The sequence below is a fragment of the Heloderma suspectum genome, chromosome 6 (genome assembly GCF_057233095.1).
Source record: "Heloderma suspectum isolate Gila_16-S chromosome 6, 16-S_ref, whole genome shotgun sequence".
NCBI lineage: Eukaryota > Metazoa > Chordata > Lepidosauria > Squamata > Helodermatidae > Heloderma > Heloderma suspectum.
In genome coordinates this window covers 129,039,551-129,058,415 of record NC_139463.1, presented here as the reverse complement: position 1 = coordinate 129,058,415, position 18,865 = coordinate 129,039,551, and the positions used below count along the sequence as shown (strand labels likewise).

Genomic DNA, 18,865 nt, shown 5'->3' with positions numbered 1-18,865 from the left:
TTCGAGCTAGTTTGCTCATCAGGATATCATGGGGCACTTTGTCGAAAGCTTTGCTGAAGTCGAGGTATATGATGTCTACAGCATTCCCACGGTCTACAAGGGAGGTGACTTGATCAAAAAATGAGATCAGATTTGTCTGGCAGGACTTGTTTTTGACAAATCCATGTTGGCTTCGAGTAATCACGGCATTGTTGTCAAGGTGCTTCCAGATGGATTGCTTTATGATCTGCTCCAGAATTTTCCCAGGGATTGATGTCAGACTGACTGGTCTGTAGTTCCCAGGTTCCTCCTTTTTACCCTTTTTGAAGATAGGGACAACGTTAGCCCTCCTCCAGTCATCTGGCACTTCCCCGGTCCTCCATGATTTCTCAAAGAGAATAGACAGCGGTTCTGAGAGTTCTTCTGCCAGTTCCTTTATGACTCTAGGATGCAGTTCATCTGGCCCTGGAGATTTGAACTCATTCAAAGTAATGAGGTGTTCCTTGACCATATGCCTGTCGATCTCAAGCTGCAATCCTGCCCCTTCAGCCTGTACTTCGCCTTTGCCAGGGGGGTCATAGACCCTCTTTTGGGAGAAGACTGAGCCAAAGTAGGAATTGAGCACCTCTGCCTTTTCTTTGTCCTCTGTTATCATTTTGCCATCCTTATTTAATAGCTGAACAACCATTTCTTTCCTCTGCCTTTTACTATGCACGTAGCTGAATTAAGCCTTTTTGTTGTTTTTAGCATCCCTCGCTAACCTCACCTCGTTCTCCGCTTTAGCCTTCCTGACGCCATCCCTGCAATTCTGTGCTACCTGCCTGTACTCTTCCTTTGTTACTTGGCCTTCTTTCCACTTCCTATATGTGTCCTTTTTTGTTTTCAGGTCATCCCTAAGCTTTTTGTGAAGCCACATTGGCTTCTTCTGTTGTCTTCCACCTTTTCTTCTTGTTGGAATTGTTTGTGATTGTGCCTTGAGAATTTCCTTTTTTAAAAGTTCCCACCCATCTTGGACTCCTTTTCTCGCTAGCATTGCTTGCCATGGGACCTTACTGATCATTGTTCTGAGTTTATTAAAATCAGCTTTCCTAAAATCCAGGGTACGCGTTTGAGTACACTCAGCTTTTGCTTCCCTTAGAACCAAGAACTCAAGTACAACATGGTCGCTTTCCCCCAGAGTTCCTGTAACTGCTACTTTATCCACTAAGTCATCTCTGTTGGTTAGGATCAAGTCAAGGATAGACGATCCTCTAGTTCCTTCCTCTACTTTCTGTAGGAGGAAGTTATCCGCCACACAAGTCAGGAATTTCCTGGAGGGGCCATGTTTTGCAGAATTTGTCTCCCAACAAATATCGGGGAAATTGAAGTCCCCCATTACTACTACATCATGCTTCCTTAAAACATTGGCTATTTGCTTTTCAAAAGTTTCATCCTTGTCTTCTCCTTGATTGGGTGGCCGGTAGTAGACTCCGACCACCAGGTTCCTTTTATTCTTTGCTCCATTTATTTCAACCCAGATGCTCTCGATGGGGCTACCAAGCTCATCCTCCTGTATTTCTGTGCAGAGATATGTATTTTTCACATACAGTGCAACCCCGCCTCCCTTTCTGTTCCTCCTGTTCTTTTTGAACAAGTTATATCCTTCAACTGCTGTATTCCAGTCATGAGAGTCATCCCACGAAGTCTCAGTTATACCTATCAAGTCATAATTTCCCTCCTGTATTAAGAGTTCAAGTTCGTTCTGTTTGTTTCCCATACTCTGGGCATTAGTATATAGACATCGATGTGCTGGACTAGATATCCCAGCGATGCTGGCTGGGGTAGTTGTAACCCTACACATCTTTGGGCCACCAGGCTGGGGAGGGCTGGAGCAGTGGGCTGGGTGGACAAACCAGCAGCTGCCTCAACCCAGATCAGACGATGTTCGACCTGCTACGAAGCCGCGCCTTTTGACCTAGAAGCTGGAGGGGACAGGACAGGACGGGATTAAAGGGAGACAGTCAGCACATGCTCAGAAGTACTCTTCTTACTTCACACGTTCCGTGTCAAACAGGCCCTGGGGTCGAGCCCAGACAGGAAATAAAGGCCAGCAATAACATGTTGCTAAGCATGTGTTGGACTGATGGAGGCCTTGCTCCGCTTTTCATGCCAGCCACCTGGGGGCATTATTCCAGCACTGTGGCCTATGCCCTGGTTCAGAGAGCTTCTCATACTCTACTGTCAGGATGTTGGCAACCACTGATCACCTGTCTACTGTGTCTACAGTCAGGTTTCTCTTACAGCCAGATACCATCTAGAGCCAGTTCAGTACTTCACTCTGATATGGGTAATACAGAATTCTATTTCTGAAGAAGCACTCTCTCAGACAAGATTTGTCTTTTTGTCTTTTACCGCAAAGTATTAGCATTACAGAGCTTATGCATGCAGAAATTCAAACACATGAATCATTCTAAACAAACTTTCTAAGCAGAGTCAAGTACATTTGCTAATTCTCAACAATACTCAATATCAACTTACCTGGTTGATTCTACAGGCAACACGTTACGGAAAGCTGATCCTACAGGAGAGCTTCCACTGTTGCGTGTTCCAAGCCTCCTTTATATACTTTTTGGACGCTATAAAATATGTCCAAACTATTTTTACTATAACTTACATTTCGTATCTAAGAATTCCAAAGATATTCTTTAAATATGAAGATTTAAAGTAGAAAGGTTATCAAATATTGATGCTTTTTATCAAAATTAATGCATGTAACAACATACTTATCCAAACCTTTTAGCTTTCTTTGACATGTTACAGGTATGGTTTTCACACAAACATATTCCGTTGATATCATCCTGTCATGTGAGCTTGTTTCTCTTACATATTTACAGTCTGGAATGAGGTCTCGCTCACTTACCTGATGGCCCATCTGGCCTCATTATTTTATGGTACCCTGCTAAGTGAAAGTTGTCACCCTAAACAACTAGTAGTCACTAGCACTTCTTCATCTGGATTCCTTTCTAATCAGTAAAAGGGTGCTAATGATCTATTTCTAGTGGCCTGGTACAATTGTCTCTCATCTGGCAAACCTCAAAGATGAGACATCTTTATTACTCCTGGATGTGAAAGCGTTGGGATCTCACTTTTAATTCCAGAATTTTCGTGGAGGCATTTGATTACAGTATTTCCTAACTGAGCAGCAAGGGTAAGATGATGCACATAGGAAAGAGGTGATGATCTGCCACAGCACGCCAGAAAGAAGCAGCCCTTTTCTTCCATCAGTTTGAACACCCTGCTTGGTCCAAGAAAGAAAACCCCCACCATGATCCAAGCAGTAATTCTACAGAAGCAAAAGTCCAACTGGGGATCTTGAATGGTGCTGGGGAAGAGGAGGACTGGTTCAGCACACCAGAAGTGGTCTGCCTGTGCAGCAGCTGACCCAGGAGGGTGGTCTGGGTAGGGCTGGAGGGAGGGAAGCAATCCTCAGACATCCCTGCTCCAGCCTAAGGCGACTGGACCGCTGGCAGATGTTACCAGATGCTCTTGATGAGAAATGGCTCATTAGGTGGTGACTTCTGTACCACCAGTCTCAGCCTAACCCTCCTCGCAGGTAAAAGAGGGGACACCATGTATGCTGCCCTAACTCCTTGGATGAAGAGCAGGATAAAGACAGAAGAAACAGGCACAATAAATATGTAATGAGTTAAGCACCCCACTTCTCTGCACAGGCCTGTAGCACACAAGAGGTTAAGTCGTGGGTTTCCCCGACAACCCGCTTGGCAGGGTTGACTTTCATCAGGACACACGAGTCCCATTCATGGAGGACTGGGCTCACAGCCAAAAGCTGGGGAAGCAGACGGCAACGCATCAGCCACCAAACCACAGGTCGCGTTGTATGCTGGTTCCTCCATGGCGGAAGTTTGAACCACAGAAACAAAAGACAAGGACCAACGGGGGTAGTGTAGAGAGGCACCAAGCTGCCTTCCCATCCCTGTTTTCAGAGCCCCTCCCCCCTTTTTTGCAAACTGTAGCACTGACCCAAATTTATATCTCCATATAGGAAACTAGCCACGGCCATCGTTTCACCATATCTACAAGTCGCAACTGACAACGTTCTCACTCAGAGGTTTGATGTGTGACAAAACCAACTCAAGTTGGCGGCAGTGTCAAGAAGCGAGCAGGTAAATGACCATATGGTCAGGCCCAACTTCCTGGACTGACAGCGCCCAGCTTCCGCACTGCGGTGGGCCTTGCAGTTTATAGCCATGATCCGATCAGAAGTAGTCTGGAGAGGTCTGGGCTTATTCACCCTGTGGAATGTCAGAATCTGTGTGAGTTTATCTCTGTCAGCATTCCCGGAGCAGAGCCAGGGGAGTCCCCTACTCCCTGTGTCTACCTGCTAGATTGGTCTTGGCAAGAAGGGAGGCTGGAAGCTCTCCATGAGAACGTGGCAGAAGCGGGGTGGGGTTGCAGGAGGGTTGCTGAAATTGAAGCATCGTCGCTAGAGGGCTGAGCAGCGATGCCCTCTTTGGGCAGGGCCTTGCTGAAAGGCCAAAAGCCCTTCTCCATCAGGCGTCCAGACGAGGTGTCCTACAATCACATCATCCCCGACTACACTGAAGCAAAGGCGAGCAGCCTTTTCTAGAAACATCTCATCTTCATTGCTCAAAACCCTCTCTGTTTGGATCCATCACTGTCTGAGCCTCTGCAGGCACTCTGCACATGGACTCACTTTCAAATTAGAACTTTGGACTGCTAAGGACTTGCCATGACAAGTACCATGATGCTCTTCATAGACTTTGAACCCTTGTTTTTGCTGTGGACTGTGTGTCTTCCTTGTTGTCAGCCCAGAGTCCTGGAAGGCTGGGTTTGATTTTGACTCTTGGACTTTTCTCTGCTTGGACTCATGCAGTGTGGGGGCGTGGTACCAAGGCAAAAACTATGGGATAGAACTCTCTGCTCATGTGGACTTCCTCTTAGACATAGCAGGCCTTGCCATGCATTGCAGAGATCCCAATGAAGATTCGAGGTTGGACGAAGTCTCTCTCTGTGTGTACTTGTCCAGGCCTTTCTAGAACTCTTATCTCTGATTGCCTGGGAAGCTTGACCCCAGGAATTATTCAGGTTACTGTTCCTTGTCTTTGTTTGCCTAGAATGGCTTATGCCAGGAATCACTGAAGCCCCTTTCCCTGTGTTTTGATCCACAGAAATTTCAATGAGGAAACCTGTTATGTGGATCTCTGTCATGGTTCTAGTTCTAGCTTTAGGCAGTTCTGGAATTACACAGAGCCTATATCTACTGACCATCAGCTATATGATTTCTGAACAGTGTAACCATTAAGCTTTCGCTGTGAGATTGCCTACAATAAAGAACTCTCACTGATTTGGGTGTTCTGTGTCGGTTTGCCAGAACTTGTGCTTGAAAGTTCGAGATCATGACATGGACAAAAACATCTGGCTAAAAACGTGTCGGGGGCCTGTGTGAACACCTCTAAGCTCACACTTGCAGTCTATGCACCATTCAGGCTGCTGCTTTGGACTGCTAAAACCCCAAAAGGCTTGGAGCGAAACAGGACACCCTCTTATGTCCCATCACCTTCAATCAACCAAGGGCGCATCTCTTAAAATAGGCTAGCCATGTGGCACGGCCTCCAGGACTCGGAGCACTTTTTCGCAGCTTTGGCTAGTTCACCATCTGCAGCCTTTCCTGGGCAGGGATAGCCTTGCAACGGTGATACTCTGGTAATACCCAGGGTGATTATTGTAATGCATTATGTGTGGGCCTACCCTTGAAAACGAAACAGAAGCTTCAGCTTGTGTAGAATACTGCAGCTAGGATTCTGTCCAGCTTACCTAGGCGGGAACCATGCCACACCAATTCTTAAGGAATTACACTGGCACCCTATTTGCTAGAGTCCAGTTCATGGTTCTGGCCATCCCAACAGAAGTGATCCCAACAGAAGTTATAATTTGTTCATCAAGTTACAAATTCCTCCTCTGAATCCTGTACGAAAGTTCTCCATGAGTTTAAGATCTTGTTGTGTATGTATGAATCGTTGTGCAACCACCTCAACAAAGTGCATCTTGGAAATTGTAGCATGGCTGCACGCTCTGTGTGATGACATCATGCAGCATTACGGCACGTTCTCCCCTCTGACTGACTGTTTTCACATGCCCCAGGGTTTACCACGCGATCGGCACAGAGCCGCAGACGTCAGGCCAAGCAGCTGACACGAGAGGAGGAGCTGCAGAAGAGGAACTTCCATCAGCCGAAACACAGGTCTCCTCCTCACCCACCTGCTGCCCTAGGGTGACCCATTCCCTTCCCAGCCTCCTCCTCCTTTGATTCCCTTTCCAGCACCCAGGTCTAAAGTAAGCTTTTATTTACAAAACAAGACAAAAAACTGCCTGATGCTAGAGCAAAATAGCCTCAGTTGACTAGCTAAATACAGAAATGAAGCCACAAGCAAAAAAGAGAGGCTGAACAAGGGGTGGATACTAACCTTTGTGGCTGCTTTGCACACTCCACGTCCTCCCCAGTAGGGAAAGGCATGACAAGGCAAAGCCTCGTTGACCAGGTCACCTGATTCTCCAGCCAGGGCCTCGGTCATGGACCAAGCTGGGGAAAGCCCACACACAGCAAAGGCTGATCCCTGAGCAAAGCGCCGTCTGGGGGAGCTCCCGTTGGGCTTTTGACCACAGACTAAATGATTCCAGGGGCATGGCCCCATCCCCCAATGCCATCCAGCTGCCGAGGGCTCGGTGGGGAGTCATCCAGCCCCCCACCTGCAAAGCAGCTCCCCACCCCTGGCTTAGACAAACTTACAGAGGAGAGGACCAGAGGTCCATCAAGCCTATTACTAGTCATGATGACTAGGTTCAAGTGGAGAGAAAAGTCCTCCTGCCTCTGTGGCAGCTCCTGCCCGACTGCAAAGATCGTCTTCGGAGGCACTTTTCTGGGCAGTGCGAGATGGGAAGCCATCAGGGTAAGGGCCTTCTCTGTAATGGCTGCCCCTCGGTGGAATGCCCTTCCCAGAGAGATCCTCCTGGCATCGTCACTGTATACATTTAGACACAAGGATAAGACCTTCTTCTTTAAGCAGGCATTTAACCTTTAATCTGTTGCTTTATGAATTTTACTGTGGTTCCTCAATGTTCTTAATATTTTTAATGTTTAATATTGTATTATTTTGATACTTGTATTGTCATATCCTTCTTCTTCTTCTTCATTTATTTTGGTTATTTTGTTGAGGTTGTTTGATTTTATGATTTTAAACCACCCCAACAGCATTTGCCAGTTGGGCGGTATACAAATCGAATGAATGGAAGAATGAATGAATACACGTGCTGCTAGAATAGGGTGGGGACCACCCAGTGAAACTGACTGACAGCAGGTACAGAACACATACGAGAGCGTATCCTTCACACACTGCAGAGTTAACTTGTGGAACTCATTGCGACATGATGTGGTGATGGCCACAGGCTTCAACAGAGATGAAGCCACTTCTCGGAGGAAGGCTGCTTGTCATGATGGCTCTGTGCCTCTCCTCCTGGGGTCAGAGGCTCCATGATGTGGAATGCCACATGCTGGGTGGCACAAGGGAGGAGGACTTTTGCCCCATGCTCTCCTTGTGAGCACCTGGTGCAACACTGTGGGAAGCAGGAGGCCAGGATGGACAAACCCCTCAGGTTTGGTTCCATTCATATGCATTTTTGCAGGCACCCTTGCCCAATACATGCATTTTTGCAAGCCTTCCCCCCTAACATAATGCATGTTTGCATGTTATTTTCACCAGTATATGTACTTTTATGTGCACATTCCGTAATATACATTTTTGTACACATTCTTTTGGCTGGAGAGCTGCATGAGCTTCAGTTTGTGTATCCATCCAGGAAGTGTGATGTACATCAGTTCATGTGAAAATGTGACTTGAAAAAAAATTCTCCCCCATCTGTAGGTGGCAGAGGTCAGCATTCCTCAACCTGGTGCCCTCCAGATGTGCTGGACTACAACTCCCAGCATCCCCCAGCCAACCCTGGGAGTTGCAGAGGGTACACATCTAGAGGGTACCAGATTGAGGAAGGCTGGACCAGAATGGACCTTTGTTCTGATCCAGCTTCAGAGCTCTTCTTATGTTCTTATGAAAAGCCCTGCCTTAAGAGGCTCAAAATCCCAGCCTGAACGTTTCCACGGGTGCTACAGTGACCTTTCCAACTGCCATTTGGTGACTGATACTGCAGCGTGGGAAGGAGGTTTCAAGGCATATTCTTGTTTTATTGCTGCTTTCAGATTTATTAACTCCTGTGTTGCCTCCAAACTATGGAATGCACTCCCTCAAGAACTACAACTGGCCCCCAATCTCTTGGCCTTTAGAAAAGGTGTACATAGGAACAGCAAAGCTGCCTCATACTGAGGTCAGACCCTGGGTCCATCTAGTATTCTTGACACTGACTGGCAGCAGCAGCAATCTGGGGTTTCAGGCAAGATTAATTCCTAGCCTTACCTGGAGATGCTGCTGGGGATCAACCCTGGGGCCTTCTGCGCACAAAGCAGGGACTCTCCCACTGAGCTACGGTTCCTCCCCATGTGTAAAGATGCATATTTTCAATTTAGCCTTTTAAAATGTGCCGTTTGTAATGTCTTTACTGCTTTTAATGTTCTCATGTTTTAATGTTCATGTTATTGTTGGAAGGCTTTATTTTTTTAAATCTTATATACCGCCTTGATGGCTCTTTGGCAGATAAGGCAGTATATAAATGATAACAATAAATAAACAACTGGCAGTTCGTATACAGGCCTGAGCATATTGTTTGTCTTTGAGAGCTTAAAAGAAAAGGCCGCTTACTCTGCAGAAAGCTGCAAGGCGCTCTCTCTCTCTCTCTCTCTCTCAGTGGAGCCAGGACGGAGCAGGCTGAGAGCGTCGGAGGCCAAACGCAAACGAGCCCTCCAGCATTCTAGGAAATCCATGACCCCCTCGACGGAGCAGCGGAGGGGAGCAATGCCGCCCAGCCTCCTTGCAACGACAGCGCAGTGGCTGGATTCCTCAGCCTCGGCTCTCGGGAAAACATTCCGCACATAACTCAAATAGCAATGGCTTTGAAGCTGCCCTCTTGGCCGGGCGGGGCGGGTGGATGCTGCCTGGCATAATGCATTTAGGGGGACGAGAGGACACAGAAGAGCAGCATCCTTACTTTGGGAATACCACTGGGTTCACCCCCTCCCCCTGCCCACCACTGCACCCCTTGCCATGGCCTCTCAGCTGTTCCAGGGCTAAACATAGACAGGGACGAACAGCTGATGAGATGGCCTAGTTGCGCAGTTTCGAACGCCAAAGCCAATAAGTAAGATCACGCTGGGGCAGGCAGAGGCTGCATCAAGAATGTGGGGAGATCCTCTTTGACCCACGCCATCCCAGGCAACGAGGGGGTTGATTTAACCTTTACACTGCCTTAGCAAAAGGTGGCTGAATTTTTAGAGATTAGAACGTAAAACAAAAACCAAATGAAAAGCCCCCAGCAACTTCCATTTTTGCAGGTGATGAAAGATAACAGATTTCTTGAGAAGTATTTATACAAAAACACAGCCAACTGAATGCAAAGGGTTTTGGATGTTCACAAAATCCACTCCCCCATCCCATCTCCAGACGACAGGATTAGTTCAACATAAATGAGCCCCAAAAGATGCTTATCCAGTTTGTTTTTATAAGCTGTGAACTCGTTCACTTGCTCAGCCAGCAAAATCTCTTTCTCTCTCTCTCACACACACACATCCCCATATAATGGTTTACCTACAACTTTTAAGTCAACTTCCTCTCAAAAGCAGTAGGTAGCATGTTTGATTCAATCAAAGAATCTTTAGAGCAAGTTATGTAAGATGTTTGCAGTCTTAATAAAATTAGCATGGAAATTTACTCGCAGAAGCTGTTTTTTTCTTTACTTTCACGCTTTTTATTCTTCCCCCACCGATCCAAAGCAAACTTTTCCAGACCATCCTCTGTTTGGGGTTGAGTTACAGAGTAGCAGAAGAGGGGAGGAGGTTGGGTGGGGGGGGAGGGAGGACCAACCCTATGGCTTAGTGGGGCTGGAACTGTCCCAGAGGAACCCAGGAAGTTTGGCAAAAGTGGCTGAGGAAACAAATAAGAGTTACGGCTCTTGGCAATTAAAGTTCTGCCCTGATTAACTGATTTAATTAAAGTTAACCCATGTGACCACATTAGAGTATTTTAAAAATGGGTGACATTTTTGGGATAGTTGACTAAAGCGAGCAGTGACTAAATGGACAGTTTGTTCTTAGGAGGGCCCACCGATGGAGGCTTAAAGCTACACAATTTGGCAGCATGACCTGTCCATTAGAACAGCCGCTGTGCCAAATTCCTATACAGGAGGGGAGGCGGGAAGAGGCCAATTTAAAGTACAGAAGACATGGGAGGAAGGGAGTACTGAAGCCTGCCCATGATTCTTGGACCCCAAACCCCCCCTCCCACTTTCCCACAGACCGTTTTTTCTCCCAGTAAGAAACCAAAGTAAGAAGTATCCCCATCAAGGCAGAAACACCTGGGAAGAAGCGGGAGAGCCAGCAGAAGGATTGGGGGGGCCTCACCCAACCTGGTGCCCTCCAGGTGGGTTGGACTACAAGCCCCGTCATCGCACCCCACCAACAAGATAACTTACAGGTGGTTTTTCCCTGCATCTGGATCACACATCTGGCATCCCGGCTGATTTCGCGGGCGTTGAAGGGCCTCACCCGGACGGCCACTTTGACAGATGCGCCGGCCATTTTGGGTCTGATTCACCTGCAGCTCACGGTGAGATTACCTGGGGGGAGAAGGCAAAACAAGCCCATGTGATATTCGCACTCTTTTCCCAGCACGGTGGAGACAAATGTGCCCTGCATCAAGAGTCAAAGGGAACACGCAATGCCCGTGGATGGGCAAATCAGTCTATTTCCAATCATGTAACGTTTGCAGGCACTTACTCATAACTCCATTCTGTCTCATTTTCAGATTAATCTGTGAACCTTTTTAAAAATCTACAAAAAATTAACATCTAAATACATATTTTTAACACTACTGTCTTTCAAGATATACGCTTTGATCCTTCTTCTCAGAGCCTCAAACTGTGTTGGAATGTTCAGGAAATGCAAACGCCTGCGGATAACTGAGTTCCAACCCACATGTTGGTTCCAAAGAGGGGCGAAGCCAATCAGTTTGTGTCAGAATTCAGAAAGATCAAATTCCTCAAGCAGCCCTAATAGCCACCCAGGGGGCTTCGGGCAATGCGCATATTTCTGTGGCACACTGGTGGTATGAGGACTATCCAGGCCAACTTTCAGGGGGCTGCATGCCAGAAGTGGCTCCCCTGCAAAACACGGGCAGGCTCAAAGCTAACGTGGGTGGCATCACCCGTACACTTTCTCATACACACACACACACGACAACCCATGCTCACTAATAACATGCTCAGTACTACACACAGGTGGAGACGGCTCTAGAGGCCACATCTGGGCTGTGAGCTGGAGCCTCTCCACCCCTGTTGCAAAACCTCTCCAGAACACTCTGAGGTTTGGGTCTCTGAAGTGCTTGCAGAAACCTCTCTTGGTGCCCACTCGGCTTCCTGCCCCTCCTAATTTTTATTTTATTTCTTACAGATTTTTTAAAACTGGGACACTGGCATGTGGCAAACCAAAGTGCTGCCCTCCAGCACCATCTTTGTTGGGGTTCCAAAGCGTGATTGTGTGTTTTGGAGCTGAGATTCCACCTCTGCCTTGGACTTAGGTTCTTGGGCAAGTTCCTTTTTGTTTGGTCTCACCAGTTTGCCTCGTGGGAAATGAGTGTTTTCGACTGGCCATGCACACCGTAGCAGCCATCCTGGTAGCCATTTTGTGAGAGTGCTCATGACACTGCCTCAAAATTTCAAACGTGCCCACCAGCCAATAAAGGTTTCGCTCTAAAGCGAAGCAGAGCAGGGAGGGGGCCATAGCTCGGTGGCAGAGCCCTTGCAGAAGGCCCCAGGTTCAATCCCCGGCATCTCCAGGTAGGGCTTCGAAAGACTCTTCTCTGCCTGAAACCCTGGAGAGCCTCTGCCGGTCCATGTTGGCAGCCCTGGGCTAAATGGACCAATCGTCTGACTCAATATAAGGCAGGTCCACCCGTTTCTGGAGCACACACAGCTCGCCCCTGCCCCCCACTGCAACCCCAACAGGAGCTGTCAGGAGCTGAGGCGAAGGTAATCTCGTCCTTCAAGACAGAAGGGCGCGCCAAACACCTTCACAGCAGCACGGACTGCTCAGCTTCCCCACCCACCGTGCTCCAATTCTCACCCGTATGTGGGCCGCCTTGGGACGCACCAGCCGCCAAAAGGTTTCAAGCAGGAGTCAGGGTTGGGCTCCCTTAAGCCTCCTTCTTGCCCACCGCTCCAGTGCTCTAATTTAATTACACCCCAGGAGAGAAGATGTGCGAGCCTGGAAAGGGAAAAGGAGCACAGGCAGTGCTAAGATCTTAGGCTGCCCTCATTCCCCTTCCAGTGGCCTGCATTCTTGCCACAGGTGCTCTTCCAAGCACACTTGCGACTCCACCCAACGGCTCATGGAGATAATGGTTGTGGCACTGATGAGGCAGCTCAGCAAACTCACAGCAAAAGGTCTTCAGGTGCCTCAAGCCGAGTTTCTAGGGGCATGTGAAGACTAGAAAGTGCACCTGACTTCATTCCCAGCACCCTGCCATAACTAGACCTAAGGATGCATGACTCAAATGAACATGCCTTCCTCCCCTGTTTACACCTGCCCAACACCATCTCTCCATCTGTTGTCTTCCCTGCCCCAAATCTTAGACTGTAAGCTCCTTGGTGGCAAGGACCTGCCCTCTTATATTTTGTAAAGCAGCCTTCCCCAACCTGGCACCCTCCAGATGTGTTGGATTACAACATAGGGCTGGCTGGGGGATTATAGGAGTTGTAATCGAACACATCTGGCGGGCGCCAAGTTGGGGAAGGCTGTTGTAAAGCAACATGTACACTGATGGCACTTTATAAACAACAAAAATGAGCATGTAATAACAAACAGACATCCCATGCTCAATAAAGCCCCTTTGGACATGCCACAGTGCTACATTTTCCCCAGCTAGTGAAGGAAAAGATGGGTATGCACGCGCACACATTCACACACACACACACACACACAGAGTCTCGGACAGACCCAGAGTTCTTCCACTGGTTTTTTTTAAAGTGTATCAGAAATTTAATGAATGACTTAAAATTCAAGGTGGTTATAATTCAGTGAGTGACAGAGTCTTTCTAGAAGAGGGGTAATGAGAGACTAGAAGGCACAGGGCCCATGCCCCCTGCAGCAGAAACATGGATTCACCACACTTTGTGAAGCCTTGGAGCTGTTACTAAGAAACAGCAGCCCCCCTGACCTGCTCCTAGTCACTACCATTTCGATGACTGGTTAAATTTCCCAGCCATTCTGCCCCCACCAAGGACTCCCTTCCTGGATCAGATAGGGGCAGCTAAACTCCCAGTTCTGGGAGCTAGTTGTGATTGCTCAGCAGTGAGACAGTATCTCTCTGAACATGCTCAAAAGCACCTTTCTATTAAGTTACAAGTTTTCAAGCCATCATTAAAACAGGTACCACAGATGATCTGCGTGAAGGTTTAATTAAATGTTTGCCCAGGCATTTGAAACCCCAAACACTGAATAACTATGAGGTACCAGAGGCAGATGAGCAATTATATTCTGGGTTGGAACGCACAACGCATAACATAAGTGCACAGGTGCGCTTTTAAAACAGTCACAAGAAATTCATAGGAGCTCCACTCAGATCTCTTCTTTCCAAACCAGCAGTAGAAAGAAATGGCACCTACAATTAGCAGAAGCAACCCACAATCACATCTTCAAAAGATCCAAATACTCTAAAGTCTGTGGCAGATTCTGCAAGAGAAACTAACCAAAGTATTGGAGGTGAAAGTGCCTTTTCTCTGCTAAAACCAAAGCCTTTGCTCTGTGGCTCCCAGCTTTCAAAAGGACTGAAAACAACAGAAGTCAGCTTCTACCCCTTAAAACTGTGAAAACAAGTTTGAAGTTGTGCACATTTTGTGAATTTTTAAAAAAGGCGATGGGGGTACAACATCCAGTGTCATTAGCAGGAGGCCCAGTGCCCAAGGGGGAATGAACGGCCTTTCGGTGCTCTACCAAGACCCCTCTCATGCCAAACCACAGCCATGCCCCCCCATCCCCCACTGCTCCACTCGCCCCTTGCAATACAACTTGTGCCTTTTCCTTCCACAATGTGACCCCAAGGACATCAAAGGAACAGCATAGAGATATGCAACAAGTCTGTGTGCTCACATGATGGCTGATGACAGCTAAAATGGAATTATTTTTAGCCAAGACAGCTGTTCCCTGGCAACCAAGAGTGGGAAGAGAGATGAAACACGTCAGATGCGCGCTTGCACAAAGACGCCAGCAAGAGGCGATTGAGCACGTGGCTCTTCCACCCCTACTCACACACAATGCAGGGGCACACCTGTGCCTCCCACCTACAGGTTTAGGCCTCCACCCCAAAGGAACGCTCGGGAGAGTTAGGGTGAAATACATGGGAAGAAGCCCATCTCCGCTGAAACAAAAACATCCAAGTCAGAATTATTTCACAGAATCATAACATTGGAAGGGAGCCCAGAAGTCACTTGTTTGTTTTTTTGTTTGTTTATTTATTACATTTCTATCCCGCCCAGTAGCCGAAGCTCTCCGAGCGGGTTCACACTTAGCCCTACCCACTGCCCCAAGATAAGATATCCTGGACTTGCCCAACCTTTGGGGCGGGGGGGGACCTTCCACGGAAGGATATTCCAGAAGGTATTTAGTACATTTAACATTTGTATGCTTCTTTTGGACCAAGAGGCCCCCAAAACGTCTCACAAACACTAAAAATAAAGTGCAGTTAAAATCGAAACAGCACTCCTTGAAGTGTAGGTGCAAAAATAGCCTCGCAGTCCTCGAGCCAGTCTTAATAAAACAATCCAAAGGGCCAGGCCGGGGCAACAACCTCTGCCAACAGATCTGAAAGAAAGGAAGGGGCCAAAGAGGCCTTCCCAGGGAGGGAGTCCCAGAACCACAGCACCACCACAGAGGAGCCCTCTCCCTGCCCTGTGTACTCACCAAGCTACCCTCAAGTGCCGGTGAGACACAGAGCCTCCTCTGAAGTGCTCAGCTCGGGGGCAGTCATTTCCGCAGAGGTATCAGGTGACATACCAAGTCATCTTGTCTGCCTCCTGAGGAATCTGTATAGCGACCAACTAGCAACGGTAAGAACAGACCACGGATCAACGGACTGGTTTAAGATTGGGAAAGGAGTACGGCAGGGTTGTATACTCTCACCCTACCTATTCAACCTGTACGCAGAACACATCATGCGACGTGCTGGGCTTGCTGAAGCCAAGGCTGGAGTTAAAATTGCTGGAAGAAACATTAACAATCTCCGATATGCAGATGATACCACTTTGATGGCTGAAAGCAAGGAGGAGCTGAGGAACCTCATGACGAAGGTGAAAGAAGAAAGTGCAAAAGCTGGGGTGCAGTTAAACCTCAAAAAAAACAAGATTATGGCAACCAGCTTGATTGATAACTGGCAAATAGGGGGAGAAAACATGGAGGCAGAGACAGACTTTGTCTTTCTAGGCACAAAGATTACTGCAGACGCTGACTGCAGTCGGGAAATCAGAAGTCGTTTACTTCTTGGGAGGACAGCAATGACAAATCTTGATAAAATAGTTAAGAGCAGAGACATCACATTGACAACAAAGGTCCGCATAGTTCAAGCAATGGTATTCCCCGTAGTAACCTATGGCTGCGAGAGCTGGACCGTAAGGAAGGCTGAGCGAAGGAAGATAGATGCTTTTGAACTGTGGTGCTGGAGGAAAATTCTGAGAGTGCCTTGGACTGCAAGAAGATCAAACCAGTCCATACTCCAGGAAATAAAGCCAGACTGCTCACTTGAGGGAAGGATATTAAAGGCAAAACTGAAGTACTTTGGCCACATCATGAGAAGACAGGACACCCTGGAGAAGATGCTGATGCTAGGGAAAGTGGAAGGCAAAAGGAAGAGGGGCCGACCAAGGGCAAGGTGGATGGATGATATTCTGGAGGTGACGGGCTCGACCTTGGGGGAGCTGGGGGTGGCGACGGCCGACAGGAAGCTCTGGCGTGGTCTGGTCCATGAAATCACGAAGAGTCGGAAGCGACTGACCAAATAAACAACAACAATCAGGTGACATTGGGAGGCTGCTCCGCAGGCATGACATCAAGTCAAAAATGGTGGAACAGTGGATTGCGTGCCACTGGGATGCTGTGGGGACAGTCAAGACCTGTAAAGTGCTTTGCATGGAAGGCCACGATTCCCAGCTACAGGCCTGGAGAAGTCATTAAATCTGCTCTCAGTTTTTGATCAGGTCACCTCCCTTGTGGACTGTGGGAATGCTGTAGACATCATATACCTCGACTTCAGCAAAGCTTTCGACAAAGTGCCCCATGATATCCTGATGAGCAAACTAGCTCAAAGTGGGCTAGATGAAACAACGATCCGGTGGATCCACAGTTGGCTACAGCATCGGACTCAAAGAGTGCTTATCAATGGGACCTTCTCAAACTGGGGAGAGGTAACGAGTGGGGTACCGCAGGGCTCAGTCCTGGGCCCAGTGCTCTTCAACATTTTTATTAAGGACTTGGAGGAGGAGGTGCAGGGAATGCTGATCAAATGTGCAGATTTGTACTGTACTGGAGGTTGGGCCCGAAGGGCAGTCTGGGGATTCTGCTCGTGTACCGTCCACCCCGCTGCATGACTGACTCCCTGGCTGAGGTGCTTGGGGTGGTCTCTGATGTGCATGTACAGTCTCCTAACTTATTGGTGTTGGGGGACTTGAACGTACATTCGGAGGCCATCCTCACAGGAGCACCTCGGGACTTCATGGAGACCATGGCCTCCTGGGAGCTGCACCATATTCTAACTGGGCCCAGCCATGTAGCCGGTCATGCACTAGACCTTGTGTTTGTTTCTGGAGAAGTCGGGAGTCATCTGGAAGTCGGGGGCATATCCACCACCCCTTGTCATGGTTAGACCACTATCTGGTGGCGTTGGACTTCTCGGTTCCACAACCCCTCTGCAGGGGTGGAGGACCCATTAAAATGGTCCACCCCAGGCGTCTTATGGATCCAAATGGATTCCTGAACGCGCTTGTGGATTCTCTGGGGCACGCCAACGGCCACTCGGTCGAGACCCTGGTGGGTGGCTGGAATGCCACCATCACTGGGGCATTAGATCAGGTGGCTCCGAAACGCCCTCTCCCCCTGAACAGGGCTTGGACTGCACCATGGTTCAATCCACGGTTACGAGCTCTGAAACAGGAGGTGAGACGGCTAGGGTGCCAGTGGCGGAAGTCTCGCTCCAAAGACGATCAGACACGGGCTAGAGCTGTATCTTCAGCCTATCACATGGCGGTGAAGAAAGCAAAAAAGGAATATTATGCTGCCTCTATCACGTCTGCAGAGTGCTGTCCCAGGAGGCTGTTCCAAGTGGTCCGGAGCCTGGTCGATCCTGTGGCTCCTGAACCACTGGAGCATTCTAAGGCCTCCTGTGAGACCTTGGCAAGGTACTTTGCAGATAAAATTGATTGGATTAGGTGTGTTACTCTGCACGCTATGGATACAGTTAGTGAGCAAGAGGCAGCCTGTGGCAAACCGGTTTTGTGGGATCGGTTCCAGCTTCTTCCTCCTGATGAAGTGGGCAAGGTGCTTTCATCTGTAAGGCCGACCACCTGCTTACTTGATCCTTGCCCATCTTGGCTCATTATGGGCTGCAGAGAGAGACTGGGTGAGGGGATCAGGGCGGTGGTGAACCTTGAGGAGGGAGTGATGCCATCAGCCCTCAAGGAGGCAGTGATAAGACCGCTCTTAAAGAAGCCCTCCTTGGATCCTCAAGTTCTGAACAACTTTCGCCCAGTCTCAAATCTGCCATTTTTGGGCAAGGTGATTGAGCGGGTGGTGGCGATGCAGTTGAAGGCACACTTGGAAGAAACTGATTATCTAGACCCATTTCAGTCAGGCTTCAGGCTTGGGCATGGGACAGAAATGGCCTTGGTCGCCTTGGTAGATGATATGAGGAGGGCTCTGGATAGGGGTAAATGCTCCTTCCTTGTTCTCCTCGACCTCTCAGCGGCTTTTGATACCGTTGACCACGGTATCCTCCTGGACCGCCTGGAGGGGTTGGGCATTGGAGACACCGTATTGCGGTGGTTCCGGTCCTTCCTCTCCGGCAGGTACCAGAGGGTAGCACTGGGAGAGGAGGTGTCGGACCCATGGCCACTCACTTGTGGGGTGCCACAGGGTTCCATCCTCTCCTATTATGATGCTATTATGATGCTATTTAATATCTATGTGAAGCCGCTGGGGGCTATCATCAGGAGGTTTGGGGTGCGGTGTCATCAATATGCGGATGACACGCAGCTCTACCTCTCATTCAAATCTTCACCAAGGTTGGCCATGGAATCCCTGTCCAAATGTCTGGAGACGGTGAGTGGCTGGATGGGGAGGAATAAGCTGAAGCTGAACCCTGACAAGACCGAGGTACTTTTGGTGGGAGACAAGAGGAGGCTGGGGGATGTTGACCTGGTGTTGAATGGGGTACGGCTACCCTTGAAAGACCAGGTCCGCAGCCAGGGGGTCATTTTGGACTCCCAGCTGTCCATGGAGGCTCAGGTGTCAGCTGTGAGCCGGACAGCGCTGTATCAACTCCATCTGATACGGCGGCTGCGCCCCTTCCTTCCCGACCATCTGCTCCCATCGGTAGTACATGCCCTGGTCTCCTCTCGTTTAGACTACTGTAATGCGCTCTACATGGGGTTACCCTTGAAGACG

General features: G+C 48.6%; 1 protein-coding gene across 6 annotated transcripts in view; it reads right to left on the bottom strand.

Annotated features, from left to right (window-relative positions):
* KIF1C (kinesin family member 1C) overlaps positions 1-18,865 on the bottom strand; it is a 58,536-nt gene that overhangs the window by 17,028 nt on the left and 22,643 nt on the right. For all 6 annotated transcript variants that reach the window (XM_084806858.1, XM_084806854.1, XM_084806859.1 and 3 more), the window contains one exon: positions 10,633-10,776. In XM_084806858.1, the coding sequence (XP_084662984.1) occupies positions 10,633-10,738 (106 nt within the window). In that variant the 5' untranslated portion in view covers positions 10,739-10,776. The remainder of the gene's footprint in view (positions 1-10,632; positions 10,777-18,865) is intronic.